The sequence below is a fragment of the Herpailurus yagouaroundi genome, unplaced genomic scaffold (assembly GCF_014898765.1).
Source record: "Herpailurus yagouaroundi ecotype Mexico unplaced genomic scaffold, PumYag 185, whole genome shotgun sequence".
Taxonomy (NCBI): domain Eukaryota; kingdom Metazoa; phylum Chordata; class Mammalia; order Carnivora; family Felidae; genus Herpailurus; species Herpailurus yagouaroundi.
The window spans coordinates 6,553,666-6,569,331 of NW_024412416.1; the positions used below are offsets into that span (position 1 = coordinate 6,553,666).

The following is a 15,666-nucleotide window of genomic DNA, read 5'->3' on the forward strand; positions in this document are numbered from 1 at the left end:
TTATCAAAGTCAGTATCACCAGAATGACACAGACATCAGGAGCCCAGGGATACAATACACTGAAAAAGGTACAGCACCATTTCTGGGCTCCTTTTATCAGGGATGAATGACCTCAGGCTAACCACGGGACACATCAGACAGGCACCAACTGAGGAACATTCAGCAAAATAACCGATCAATACTCTTCAGGGTTATCAAGATCATGAGAAACAAGGACAGACACAGGAACTGTTGCAAACTGCAGAAAGTCAGGGAAAAATAACAAGTGCATGTTGTATGATGAGCAGGATTCTGGGGGGCGAGAAACAACATCAGGGGAGAAACAGGTTTGCTAATGGTATTGCACCAATGTTAATTTCTTAATTCTTAAAATTGTGACTAAGGTTATGTAAGATGCTGAGGAAGATACCCAGAAATTCTCTGTATTATTTTTACAACTTTTCTGTAAGTCTAAAAGTAGCTTAAAATAAAAACTAAAAACAAACAAACAAACAAAAAAAACTCCCTGGATTTAGCACCCACTGATGTTTCTTGCCTGATCCAATCTTCATCATGATAGCTGCAAAATGGTGATTTTCTAACTCTAGCACAGAGGCAAGACCTTCCTTCTCCCCATTTATTTTTTTATTATCAGTATGGACTCACAAATTTATTTTTCAATAGTTTATAATTCGTAATTGAACTTAATTATTTTGATGTTCTAATGGTCCCAGATTTGGGTGATGGAAGCCCCTTTAAGCTGGTTCCTATGTCTTTGTGACATGCCCTCATCATTTTTTCTGGGCACTTCTTTACTTTCTGGTTTATAAGATGTTCCCAGCTCATCTTGTATCCATCATGCCCACCCTTGAAATTTGCCCTTTCTCTGAAAAGCCCTGGTTCCTTTCAGTGGGGAATGATTATTAAGAGACCAAAGATCTAGGTCATGGGTGTACTTGTTACTACCGTGGCATCTTAACTGCTTCTTAGTTCTTCCAGTGAACAGAGCTAAAAAAAAAAAAAAAAAAAAAATACACGTGTATATGCAAATACATACAAATATATATGTGCATGCAGATATGCATATACACACATATACATGAGAACCATAAATTCGTATCAATACTTCCATTTCTAATCTATCCCCACAGCGTTCTTTCTTGCCTTCCTATATCCTAGATTTGTACGTCCTTTCTAACAGTAAAAATGCCAACTTCAACACATTTACTCATTTGCTGAACTCTGTAATCTATCTAAAATCATTTCAGAATTGCTTTGCCTGTGCCACTACAATAAGTAATTCTATTTTAAAATTTCAGGATTGGGGAGCCCTGCTGGCTCAGTCAATGGAATGTGCGACTTTTGATCTCAGAGTTGTGAATGTGAGCCCCGTGTTAGATGTAGAGATTACTTAAAAATAAAATCTTTGGGGGGGGGGTGCACCTGGCTGGCTGGCTCCGTTGCTATAGCATGTGAACCTTGATCTCGGGATTGTGAGTTCAAGCCCCCACATTGAGTAAAGAGATTACTAAAAAATAAAATCTTAAAAAAAAAGTTCAGGGTTTATTTGTTATCTATCCCTCTAACCAGATTCTAATCATGGTCTCACTGCGTTTGCATTCCTACCAGCAACGTATGAGTGACTGCTTCCCTGGTCTTGGCAAGAGTGTACAGACAAGCTGTTCAATTTTTCCTGACAGGTAGTAATGGTTTTACTTGAATTTTCTCTTATGAGTGAGGTCGAGCATCCTTTCTTATGTTATGGTCATTTTTATGTCACTGTGATTATCTTCTATACTCCTTTTGCTCTTTTTAATAGGATTTTTTGACTTTTCTCCTCCTTCAATTATTGTAAGTTATTTATGAATTAGGAATATTAACCCTTTGTCTGTGAAAACTGCAAATATCTTCTCCCAATTTGTCATTTGTGTTTTGATTGTGTATGGTATTTTTGGTCATGTAAATTTTATAGATATGTAGGTAAATTTATCAACCTTGTAAGGTATCCAGATTTTGAATCCTAGAAAAGCTTTCTCTGCACTACAGTTCAAAAGAGGAATTCATCCACGTTTTCTTCTAATATTTAGGTTTGGTTTTTACATTTAGACCTCTGATTGTGGAGCTTATTCTTGAACAGTGTATGCAGAATACATCTAATTTTATCTATTTTTTCTAAATGGCTAACTAGTTGTCCCAACACTATTTATTACATAGGATCTTTGCCCCAATTATTTGGGATACCACCTTATAATAGACTAGATTTTATGTGTTGGGTCTATTTTGAGACTTTGTTATTCCATTATGTTTTCCTCTCATGCACCAATATCACATTCTTCATTACAGAGGGTTTTTGGTATGTTCACTGTCCAGTAGGGCTAGTCCTTCCTCAGATAGCTTCCATTTCAGTGTTTTCCTAGTTATTCTTATTTTTCTATATGAGCTTTGTTTTTATGTGTATGAAACGCTATTGAGAGATGCCTGGATGATTATATCAGTTAAGTGTCCAACTTTGGTTCAGGTCATGATCTCAGGGTTCATGGATTTGAGCTCTGCACTGAGCTCCACATGACAGTGCAGAGCCTGCTTGGGATTCTCTCTCTCTGCCCCTCCTCTACTTGCACTTTCTCTCTCAAAATAAATAAACTTAAAAAAAATGCTATTGATTTTTACACAATTTTATATTCTGCTACCTAGCTGCCCTCTTGTTGTAGATGGTTTGATCATGGATTCTTCAGGATTTTCCAGGGGTACTATTATGGTATCTGCAAAGACACATGGTTTTACATCTTTTTTCTATTTTTATGCCTTTCATTGTTTTCTCTAGACTAATTGCATTGGCTAACAGACCAGAACAATGTTAAATAGTGATGGAGAGAGTAGGCATACAGCCTGGTGCCTGATCTTAGCATAAATGCCTCCAGGGTTTCCCATTAAGATGCTAACTTGAATTCTCCAGAAACGAATATTGCACTGTATGTTAACTAACTGAAATTTAAATAAAAACTTAAAAAGAAAAAAAAAGAAAAACAGGATGCTGACTTTCAGATCTATACATGTATTTTATCTTATTAAGGAAAAAGCCACCCACTCCTATTTTCTCAAGAGTTTTTACTAGGAATGAGTGCTGGATTTTGTCAAAGGCGGTCTCTAATTTCTGAAGATAATCACATGGTCTTTGTGGTAATATACTTTCTATTACTGAACCAACCTTGTATTCTTGGTATAAACTCCATTTGGTCATGGTGTATTTTTTTTAAATCTGGTATTAGACTCTGTCCTCTAGTATTTAATTTAAGGTTTTTGCATCAATATTCGTAAGTGAAAATATGCTATCTTTATCAAATTTAGGGTTCAGTGTTACGCTTTATAAAAGCATCTACAAGTTTTCCTTATGTAGTACATATCCTTATGTATTATATATGCTATCAAACAAATAATGTAGCACTGAGACTATCTCTAACTTCTGATTTCTATGTTTGGTAGAAGTCCCCTGTGAAATTATCTGGGCCTGGTATTTTTGTGTGACTTAACTGCTTGATTAACTCTTCCTTCTATGGAAATTGGTTCCAGTTAAGCTTTCCATCTCAAATTGGGTCAATTTTATTAAACTGTATATTCTTAATTACCCATTTCCTCTAGATTTTCAAATTTATTTGCATAGATATGTATGAAGTAGTCGCTTACTATTTTTTGACATTCTCTTTATTAATAGTTATTTCCCCCTTCTCATTTCTTATTTTGTACATTTGGGTTTACCACATTGTTTTCTTGATTAGTCAATGGTTTTGTCTAATTTTTCAAGGAATCAGGATTTTGATGTAGAAATAATTTGATCTACTTGATTAGTTTCCATTTTTATTTTAGTACTTTCTTTGTGCTCTTGTTTACTGCTTTTTTTTTTTTTCAACGTTTATTTATTTTTGGGAGAGAGACAGAGCATGAACGGGGGAGGGGCAGAGAGAGAGGGAGACACAGAATCGGAAACAGGCTCCAGGCTCTGAGCCATCAGCCCAGAGCCTGACGCGGGGCTCGAACTCACGGACGGCGAGATCGTGACCTGGCGGAAGTCGGACGCTTAACCGACTGCGCCACCCAGGCGCCCCTGTTTACTGCTTTTTGATAATTTATTTATTTCCTTTTAATTGACTTAGGTGATTTTTAAAAGTATTCCGTGGATTCTGATATGTAGTATTTTCATTATTTTTTTAGAAATCCTGTAATTTCTGTTGTCATATCCCTTTTTACCCAAAAATTGTTTAAAAGGTATTTTATTTCCCAGTAGAAAATCCGTTTGTATTTATTTCATTTCTGATTTCTAGTTTTACTGAATTGTGACCAAAGAGGGTGGTTTATATATTTCTACCTTATGAGACCTATCAATGTTTTCTTTGTGCTTTAGTACATGACACAAATCTACACGTTTAAAAAGATATATATATGTATACTTTTTTTTTTTTTCTTTAAGATTTTGGTTTTGGACAGGGGGTAGGGAGGCCTACGTGCCTCAGTCAGTTAAACGTCTGACTCTTGATTTGATTTCAGCTCAGGTCACGATCTCGCAGTTCAGAACCTATGTCAGGCTGTGCAGAGCCTGCTTGGGATTCTCTCCCTCCCTTCTGTCTCTGTCCCTCCCCTGCTCACATGCTCTCAAAATAATAAACTTAAAAAAAAATTGTAATAATATTTTATTTTTTGGGTGCCTGGTGGCTCAGTCATTAAGCATCTGACTTTGGCTGAGGTGATTATCTCACAGTTCATGAGTTTGAGTTCCACATCAGGTGAGCTCAAGCCCTGCTTCAAGTAAAACATAAGCCACAGGTAAGCCCCACTTCTTTCTCTCTGCCCCTTGTGGGATTTGTTCTCTCTTTGCCCCTCACTCACCTGCACCCTCTCGCTTAAAAAAAAAAAAAAAGAAAAAAAAAATTTTTTTTTCTTTTTTTTTTTTTTAAGCAATCTCTACACCATATGTGGAGCTTAAACTCACAACCCTGAGATCAAGTCACAGGCTCCACCAACTAAGTCAGCCGGCCCCAAAGATATATCCTTTTATTAAAGTATTCTCCACATATTTTAAATACTATTCATATTTTCCATCTCTTTACAATCTTTGCTTTGTTGAGGTATTCCCAGGTCTGTAATCCACTTCACTAATTTCCTCTTTAGCAGTGTTTAGTCCACGGCTAACTGTCAAGGTATCCATTTCTAGAAGTTTTCTGTTTTCCAAATCTATCCCTTCTTATTTTATGGATTCTATTTCTTCATTTACATATTTGAGTATATTAAAAATCATATTAAATATTTACATGAAATATATATATATTTTATTTTAGAGAGAATGTGTGAGTGGAGGGGGGGGCAGGGAGAGAGAGAAATCTTAAACAGGTTCTGCACTGAGTGTGAGCCCGTGACATGGGGCTCAATCCCATGACCCTGGGGGATCATGACCTGAGCTAAAATCAAGAGTTGAATGCCACCTAGGCACCCCGAATATTTGTGTACTCTAGAGTACCTTTTAGATTCCCCTATATTCTCTAAATCCTTCAATGTGAATTTTCCCATTGCTGGATATGTCAGTCTTTCTTGTCATGGACTTTTTTTTTTTTTTTTGAGAGAGACAAAGATAGCACGAGCGGTGGAGGGGCAGAGAGAGAGGAATAGGGAGAAAATCCCAAGCAGGCACCACACTGTCAGCACAGAGCCTGATGAAGGACTCAAACTCACAAAATCATGAGATCATGACCTGAGCCAAAACTGAGAGTCAGACACTTAACCAACTGAGCCACCCAGGTGCCCCTCGTCATGGACTTCTTTATGTGTTTTGTAATTTTTTACTCTAAGCATATCTTCTATGGACATTAAATAAACTGAATGTATATATTGCTGGAATACTTAATAAATTTGTAGAGGATATAAAAAGATGACTATTGGGGCGCCTGGGTGGCGCAGTCGGTTAAGCGTCCGACTTCAGCCAGGTCACGATCTCGCGGTCCGTGAGTTCGAGCCCCACGTCGGGCTCTGTGCTGACAGCTCAGAGCCTGGAGCCTGTTTCAGATTCTGTGTCTCCCTCTCTCTCTGCCCCTCCCCTGTTCATGCTCTGTCTCTCTCTGTCTCAAAAATAAATAAAACGTTAAAAAAAAAAATTTTTTTTTAAATAAATAAAAAAATAAAAAGATGACTACTACACTGGTCAACAGAATCAAGATACAAGAAGATCTTGATAGAGCAAAATGCAATTAATTTTAAAAGATAATTAAGATATAAGTATATAATTTTATATGTGGGTTCTAAAAACTAACTACAAAAATTCAGAGATGAAGAAAGTTAGCCTAATACCAACATCCGCAAAAATGAGTTGGGATTTTAGTTGCTTGTAAAAGCAATGAGACAACAGTACGATATTATGGCCAAAAAGGTGATTCTGCATTAATGGGAAAATAAGAGAAACTTTGTCCAGTTTGAGGTATTAAACTTTTAAGGAAAATGTTAACAAAAGAGAAATGTTCAGAAGACTGTGTCCGTGTCAGTGAAGGAATTTTGCTAACAATTATTCAGCACGGGGTGCCTCAGTCGGTTGAGCGTCCGACTTCAGCTCAGGTTATGATCTCATGGTTCATGAGTTCGAGCCCCGCATTGGGCTCTGTGCTGACAGCTCGGAGCCTGGAGCCTATTTCGGATTCTGTGTCTCCCTCTCTCTGCCCCTGCCCCGCTCACACACTGTGTCTCTCCTTCTCTCTCAAAAATAAACATTAAAAAAAAAAAAATTATTCAGTGTCTACTAGATGGTTTACATGCATTAACTCATTTCATCTTTACAAAAGCCAAGAGATAGAAATCTTTTCTAGGGATAAGCAAGAATCAGAGAAGTAATTCACAGCATCTATTTATATCATGAATTTTGTTCTAGTTCTTATTTTTGCTTATTATGATTAATGTTAAGGCCTCTTCAAGTTCAAAAGCATATAAAACTTAAGTTCTAAATCAATAAACTAATTAAAAGTTGGTTTTAACCAAATCTTAATGTCTATAGAATAACTCAAGCTGCAACTCATGTAATGGCTTGTCTCAAAAAACTGCTACAAAAGCAGTCCTGCTTTTGTTAATTAAAAAAAACAAAACAGAGCCCACCCCTACCTCAATTCCCAATTAGTGTCACATTTTAACAGAAATTACAATGTACCACAACACAGGCATGCAAAAATTCCTTTAAAAACATAATATGCAAAGTCTTAACTTGTTTAGACATATATACTTAATATTTAAGGTTAATGTTAAGGAGGGATTCCTTTCCATACACAAATATGAATAAGCTAAGAACACATATTATGCAAAAAGGAAAAGTGTATCAGGAGAGTAAGAAGATTCACATAAGAATCTCAAAATATTTGGAGCGCCTGGGTGGCTCAGTCGGTTAAACATCCGACTTCAGCTCAGGTCATGATCTCGCAGTCCATGAATTCAAGCCCCGCATTGGGCTCTGTGCTGACAGCTCAGAACCTGGAGCCTGCTTTGGATTCTGTGTCTCCCTCTCTCTCTGCCCCTCCCCCGCTCGTACTCTGTCTCTCTCACTCTCAAAAATGAATAAATGTTAGAAAATTAAAAAAAAAAAAAAAGAATTTCAAAATATTGTACTGCTTATGAATTTATCTTTTTTAGGGGAAAATATTAATAAAGAAGCATCAGTAGGCAAAATGTCACATCAAAAACTATAATCAGGACATTACCTTCAAGGAGGATTGTTCTAATAACCTTAAAAGTACCCTAATTTGTATGTATGTACATATGTATTGTATGTGTGTGTATATATTTATATATAATTGCATAAATACTTAAATGCTATATAGTTGTATACAAATGCCCTTCGATTGTCTATTTTCTTCCTCTCCCCATTTCATAACATTTATCAAAAAACCCTTGTTTCCTAAGGTGAGTAGGAGGTAAAGTGGCAGAGTAATTTTTCTAACATGTTCTTTGAATTTGTCATCATGCTTGACATTTGCTTTATAGCAGAACATGCTTAATACTTACATCATCTTCTTTCACAGCCTGAAGCAATTCCTGCAGTTTGTCTGCTGTTTTTTCTCCTGCTAGAGATAATATTTTCTGGTCCATTGTTGCTCTATCAGGGAACTGTAAGGGAAAAGTGTCAGAGCTGGATGAAACTTCCACAAGGAAACAAGCTTGACTGTTTTCCTTCCCTCCCTGTTAACTGAGTACTTTATACATTATCAGGAGTGTACACAGCAGGTACTCCATAGGTTAAGGGCTACTAACCAGTATGAGTAGGTGATTTTCATCCAAACCAAAATAATTTGGAAAATTCCCTGGAATTTCTGTATTAGAAACTTGTATTCTAATCAAGTGGTTTCAGAATTTTTGCCCATTTTAATTTTTTTAGCATCTACCCAGCACACTGCCTAGAGCAAAGCTAGCACTTAATAGTGTGATAAATTATAAATATACACACAAGAATATTATTACAAGCATATAATAATATTTCACAAATGAATAAACCAAAAACATTATAAAGGCAAAGTGCCAATGAAATGGTATGAAAATTAGTAAGAAGTTTAACAAGACTGGGGTGCCTGGGTGGCTCAGTCGGTTGAGCGTCCAACTTTGGCTCAGGTCACGGTCTCACAGTCCGTGAGTTTGAGCCCCGCATCGGGCTCTATGCTGACAGCTCGGAGCCTGGAGCCTGCTTCGAATTCTATGTCTCCCTCTCTCTCTCTGTCTCTCTCTCTCTGTCAAAAATAAAAACATTTTGGGGCGCCTGGGTGGCGCAGTCGGTTAAGCGTCCGACTTCAGCCAGGTCACGATCTCGCGGTCTGTGAGTTCGAGCCCCGCGTCGGGCTCGGGGCTGATGGCTCAGAGCCTGGAGCCTGTTTCCGATTCTGTGTCTCCCTCTCTCTCTGCCCCTCCCCCGTTCATGCTCTGTCTCTCTCTGTCCCAAAAATAAATAAACGTTGAAAAAAAAATTAAAAAAAAAATAAATAAAAACATTTTAAAAAATTAAAAAAAAAAAAAAAAAAGAAGTTAACAAGACTAACGAAATAAATGTGTGCTCAAACGTCAAGAAGGCATCCCAGCAGAGGAAAGCTTGAACTGGAACTCAAGAGATTAAATTAGGTAGTCAAGATAACCAGATGGTATACTCTATACACTACTGGGAAGAAGAATGACATGAAGAAAGGCTTTTATAGGAGAATTTGAAAAACTTATTTGGGGAAAATGAGTAAACTGCCTGAGGTACAGAGTTGAAGTAGAGGAACAGTGATTAGGATGGCTAGAAAGACAGACTGGGAATAAACTGTACAAGATCTTAAATGCCAGGTTTAAGGGATTTAGCTTTTATTCTGTAAATAATAGACAGCAATCAAAACTTCTGGAGCAAAAGAGAATCTGCCTGATTCAGATTCTGCCGGTTTAAGACCGGAAAAGGTTTTGAGGAAACAATCTGGTATCAAGCATGTAGATTAAAGTAGGGAGAGAGAGGGGGCGCTGGGTGGCTCAGTCAGTTAAGCATCCTGACTTCGGCTCAGGTCATGATCTCACAGTTAGTTCAAGGATTCAACCCTGCGTCAGGCTCTGTGCGGACAGCTCAGAGTCTGGAGCCTGCTTCAGATTCTGTGTCTGTCTGTCTCTCTCCCTCCCTCCGTGTGTGCGCATGCGCACTCTCAAAAATAATAAATAAGAGACTCTCAAATACAGAGAACAAACTGAGGTTGGATGAGAGGTGGAGGAAAGAGGAAAATGGGTGATGGGCATTGAGGAGGGCACTTGTTGGGACGAGCACTGGGTGTTGTATGTAAACGATGAATCATGGGAATCTACCCCAAAAACTAAGAGCACGCTTTACACACTGTATGTTAGCCAACCTGACAATAAATTAAATTTAAAAAATAATAAATAAACATTAAAAAAATAAAGCACGGAGAGAGTAAGGATAAGGAGCAGAGACTAAGAAGTTATTGAGGCCTATTTTAATGATAGAGACAAAGGCCTATATTCGGGTGGTGATCCTGGGAAATGTAAAGGAAAAAGGTGAAAGGCAGGGACATTAGGAAGTAGGATTTAGTGAGCAGCTATAAGAGTATTATGGGTAGGGGGAAATGCAGACTGGTGGAAAGACCACCTGCTGCTCCTCCTGTATTTCCTCTTATGTTTCCCATCCCCGTAAGTTGTACCACCATCCACTCAGACTGAAACCAGAAGCCTGGACAACATTCTTAACAATTCCACCGTCCTCCTCCGCATCCACTACCAAGTCCTGTCAATGTGAACCCCTAATCAGCTCTCAAATCTGTCTACTTCTGAGATCCACTACTCCCACATCACTCCAAAGTCACCACCACCTCTCACCTGAACTACGACAAAAGCTTCCTAACTTGTCCCCCACACAGCAATTAAAGTAATCTTTTTGTTAATGCAGCTGAAACTCCATCTCCATCCTCACCTTAAAACTCTTCAGCCATCTTCTCTCCTATCAGTCCCATATCCTGAAGTCGGGATAAAAAAAAGTCCTGCAGGGTCTGGCCCACACCTAACTCTACCCTTAATCCCTATATACTCTAGCCACACTGAATTGCCTTCAGTCCTTCAAATCCCAAGTTCTCCTGCCACAGGCTCTCATAGATGTTTTTCTGTCTGGAACTCACATACATACCCCTCCTTTCATCCCCTGCCCTCTAATCTCTTAATTCCTACAAATCCTTCAGAGCTCAGCTCAATCTACACTTCCCCAGAAGCTCCGTCTAGGTTAAACACTCCCCTACTGCATCCTTTGAAGGCAACAGCAATTTCTCTTCTCTCCTTAGGGTCCCTTCCCTAAGGAGAGGAAAAAAAGATGAGAGAAAAGAAAAAACAAAAAACTTCAAGGTAACCTGGCTATGCGCCTACGAGACAACATCCCTCCTGATCTTATGTACTGAGACTACTTAATCAGACGACGTGTTTGTGTGTGTTACCATGTACGGGAGACAAAGAAATAGAAAATGTATTTAAGAAAAAAAAAAAAAAAACTACACCACGGGAAGTTCGGGGCTCAGTTCTTCGGGTCGGAACCCAACTGCACAGTGCCAACAGAAATAAAGTTGCTTCCTGGAAAGAAAAGCCTCGGGGTCATGACTCTCTGTGCGAGAATCCTACTACGTCCCCATCACCACACCTTTAAAGTCGTATTTCTAGGGGCGCCTGGGTGGCTCAGTCGGTTAAGTGTCTGACTTCAGCTCAGGTCATGATCTCACAGTCCGTGAGTTCGAGCCCCACGTCGGGCTCTGTGCTGACAGCTCAGAACCTGGAGCCTGCTTCGGATTCTGTGTCTCCCTCTCTCTCTGCCCCTCCCCTGCTCATGCTCTGTCTCAAAAATAAATAAAAATATTTAAAAAAAAAAAAGAAATGTAAATTTAAAAAAATAAAGTCGTATTTCTAATGCTAGCTTAAGGACTGTATCTCCCCCTTGACTATGAACTCCAGGAGGCCAGGGGGCCATGTCTGGCTTTGTTTACCAGTGAACCTCCAGTATTTAAACACCGGTACCTGCCTTATAACAGGCTCCCGATAAATTATTTGCTGAATAAATCACTGAACTCCCTACGAGTCCCAAGACCCGCTCATTTGACCCTCATACCAACCCTGTCGAGTAGGTGTTATCAGCCCCAATTTAGATGAACGTCTTTTAGAATTTGGAGGGATAAAGTAATCGCCCCAAGGTTAAAAGGCCAGCAGTGGAAGAGGCAGAAATAAAGCCTAGGTCTGCCCAGCTCCCGACCCCCAGATCGCCTGCTCCGACCCCCTTACCCCGGTTAGAGCCCGGGGTGGGCAGAGAAAATGCACGAACATGCTGAAATCAACCTATCCCAGCAGGTGCGTTTTGCTAAATTCGGCCGACCGCCAGAGATGAGTAACTAGCGGGCGGCTGCGCAGCGCCGGTGCGCCCGGCACACCCCTCGCCCAGAGGCGCCGAGCTTAGCGGCCCCGGGAAGGAGACGCGCCGGGTTTCGCGCCTGGGCTTCCCCGAGAGCACCACGTAACCACAAACGGAAACCCCGGAGCGAGGCAGCTGGCGATGCTGACCGTGACTGAGCTAGAGGCGGAATGGGGTTACGTTTCTCGGGCGCAGGAGCTGAACCCTGACGGAGAGCGAAGAATCGAAGACGAGCGCGGAGAGAGTAGCACGGCCGGGAGGAGGGAACCGCGGAAACCGAGGGACGCGGCGGGAAACACCCCAGAGAAAACACCAGAACGCCAGCTCGGAACGGCAGCCCTCCCGCCCTCGCGCACCCGCTCCCCGCTCCCGGCGCAGGGTCCCACGGCCCGGGCAGCGAGCCCCCTCGGCACTGTTACCTCAGCTCCACCGCTGCTGCGAACTTCCAAAAAGCCCGCGCGGCGGGACGCCACCACACTTCGGTCACGAGACACAACAGGCCCCGCCCCCAAGTCTTATTTCCGCTGCCCGGGCGCACGCGCGTGGGGTGTACCATTAAGGCAGAAGGGGTGTGGGGTGCTCGGAAGTTCCCACTCCCAGCCTCGGGTAGGCGTAGCTTGCAAACTCGCGCTCAGGACCGCAGAGAGCATGCGCAGTGTGGCCTGTGCGTAGACGGAGGGTGGTCTAGACCCGTCAAGCCGTTCTCGTGGACTGTTAGGGAAAGAGTCAGTGAGATAGGGGCCAAATCAAGGGATGGCCCCCACAGGTCATCTGTGGGGAGCCCTCGGAAGGTGGAGGGCAGATGAAGGTCTCCCATTCCTTGTGCTGGGGAGGTGCCTGTAATCCCTAACATGTAAATGCCACGTGGCCAGGAGGCTTTTTGTTCTTCCCATTCCAAAACCTCAGCGTTCAGGGCATAGCCTGGCAAAGCAGTAGATGTTCAGTAAATATTTGTTAAATAAATAACCAACAGTAGTGGGGCGCCTGGGTGGCTCAGTTGGTTAAGCTTCATGACCTAGGTCATGATCTAGCCATTCCTGAGTTGGAGCCCCGGAGTCTGGCTCTGTGCTGACAGCTCAAAGACTGGAACCTGTTTCAGATTATGTGTCTCCCTCTCTCTCTCCACCCTTCCCCACTCACGTTCTGTCAGTCTCTCTCTCTCAAAAACACCGAAAACAAAACAAAAAATAGTAAAACTAAGAGCAACGGAGAGGAGGATCGAGTCTTAAGTTTGAAGAAGCCGGGGTGCCTGGGTGGCTCAGTCAGTTATGTGTCCGAGTCTTGGTTTCTGCTCAGGTCATGGTTCACAGTTCCTGAGATCAAGACCCCCATTTGGGCTCTGCGTTGATAGCGGGGAGCCAGCTTGGAATTCTCACTTTCCCTCTCTGTGCCCGCCCCCCCCCCAAATAAATAAACATTTAAAAGAAAATAGGGTGAAGAAATTTGTGCAAAGGGCCTGAGAGCAACAAACGAGCCCCTGGCTAATACTTGGGGTGGGGGTGGGAAAGCAGGCGCTCGGAAGTCCTTTTCACATCTAGGGTAGTGGGGGAACAGCTGAAGTGGAAGGGTATGATTGTATTCACATTGTAGAAAAATATCTCTGGTAGGTGAGTGCCGCAGAGACTTCGGAAAAGATGATGGGGGGTGAGAGGGACTGAAGGCTGGACGTTTTCGGGGCTATAAATTGTCCTGGAAATAGGAGGTTGCAGTGGGGACAGGCAGAATTGAGCGAACAACATGTGAAAGAGATTAGCAAATCCAGCGAGCTGAATGAGCACCAGCGCTTGGGGGAGATGTGGGAGGAGCTGAGGAATATTCAGCCTTGAGTGACAGGTGGGGGTGGGTTGCTACTGCCAGGAACTGATACAGGGAACACAGGGAAAGGTGCAGGTTTGGGGAGGGGGGCGGGGGGTGATGATGACGAGGCCTCAGATTTGGACTTACCGAATGTGAGGTTCCTGCGGGGTGGCATGTGAAGGAACGCTAAGATCAGGGGCATTCAGTCTGGAGCCTGAGCCCCAGTCAGGATGGGATGGGTCTAGTTGGCCAGTCCTGGAAGAAACATAGCTGCTGGAAGAGAATGATGCCTCTTAGCTGTCCAAGGCTGCTCCTTGCTTATGACCCTTCTCAAGCAAGTTTTACTTCTACTACATTCCTGGCCCAATATTGATCTGTAATTTGTGTAATAAGCAGCTGATTTGGAAGATTATTCCTGAAAGGAATCATTTTAGCTTGCCAAGGAAACAAGACGACTTTACCTCATCTCCCCACAAAACCTCCTTCCCAGGCTGCTTATGGGACTGGGCTATACAGCCACAAATTCGTATGTCCATGTAGTCAAACAAGCTCATGTACCTTTTCGACCCTCCATTTGTGCATCCCAGGGTGCACTTACTGAATTGCCTGCGTCAGTGTCTACCCCGTGGCATTGACAGTTCAGGGTCTTTTCTCCACTGGTTGCATGAATGTATCATCTGTGTTTTCCATTAGCACTAATGGACCCGTACACATGCAAAGGAAAAGAACAGACTCCCCACCCTGGTGCAGGCTTCCTTACTAAGTAGCAACTAGACTCCCACACTGGGCAGCTAGTGACAAACTGAGTTTAGAAAATACAGCCAATTCAAAACAGGTTTGCAATAGAGGAACTAAATGTTCTTCAGATCTTGTCAATAGTTCACATTTGTGTAATAACATTCTAGCTACTGATATTTTTGCAAGAGTCCAGAGAAAAAGGACAAATGGAGGCCCCCTATCATTCAGGATACTTGATCCTGAAGTGTTGAGGGGCTTCGTATGTTTGCATGTAAACACACAGCCTGAAGATTCATACCATGCCTCTCCCTAGAGCTGCCGGTGGCTACTGTCTGGGCCTATGGCTGTGCACACTAGACCTGTCCTGGAGAGGGTCGACCTGGGAAGGACGAGTTTTGGAAAGCTACCCAGAGTGTGGTCTGAAGGAAGGCATATGGGTTTCTTAGGGTACACCCTCTAGGTTTCTTTTGTTTGTTTATTTCTTTTCTTTTTAAAGTAGGCTTCATGCCCAGGGCGGAGCCCAACTCAGGCCTTGAACTCATAACCCTGAGATCAAGACATGAGCTGAGATCAAGACTCCAACACTTAACTGAGCCATCCAGGCACCTCATCACCTTCTAGGTTTCTTGAGCTCCTCATCATCTACGAAGGTGGTTAATAAGGCACCCACCCAGCCCAAGAGCTCCAGTCGTCTGGGTTTAAGGGCAATGTTGCTTGAGAGAAAAATCAAGGTAGTATGTATAAAAAGACTGGCACTTAGAAACACTTCATAGTGTTAGTTCCTTCCAGCAATCCCACATTTGGGTATATAGATAGAAGAATTGAAATCAGGTTCTCACCCTTTGTATACCCGTGTTCGCAGCAGCATTGTTCACAATAGTCAAGAGGCAGAAACAACCCATATCTTCATGGACAGCGAACATATAAACAGAATGTAGTATATCCACACAATGGAATAATCTTCTGCCTTAAAAAGGGAGGAAATGCTGTCATTTGCCACAAAACCTAGAGGAACTCTAAGCACATTATGCTAGGTTAAATCAGTCATAAAAAGACAAATACTGGGTGGAATCATACTCAAAAGGAGCGAAATTCACAGAAACAAAAGTAGAGTGATGTTTACCAAGGGCTGGGTGGAGGGGCAAAAAGGGAGTTATTGTTTAATAGATACAGAGTTTCAGTTTTGCAAGATGAAAAAGTTCCAGGGGTGCCTGGGTGGCTCGGTTAAG

The 15,666-nt window shown here is 41.9% G+C and overlaps 1 protein-coding gene across 1 annotated transcript in view; it reads right to left on the reverse strand.

Annotated features, from left to right (window-relative positions):
• The window catches only part of FANCI (FA complementation group I), a 103,525-nt gene that overhangs the window by 76,125 nt on the left and 11,734 nt on the right, over positions 1–15,666 (reverse strand). Inside the window, exon 2 of the mRNA XM_040493681.1 lies at positions 8,005–8,106. Coding sequence (XP_040349615.1) covers positions 8,005–8,106 — 102 coding nt within the window. The remainder of the gene's footprint in view (positions 1–8,004; positions 8,107–15,666) is intronic.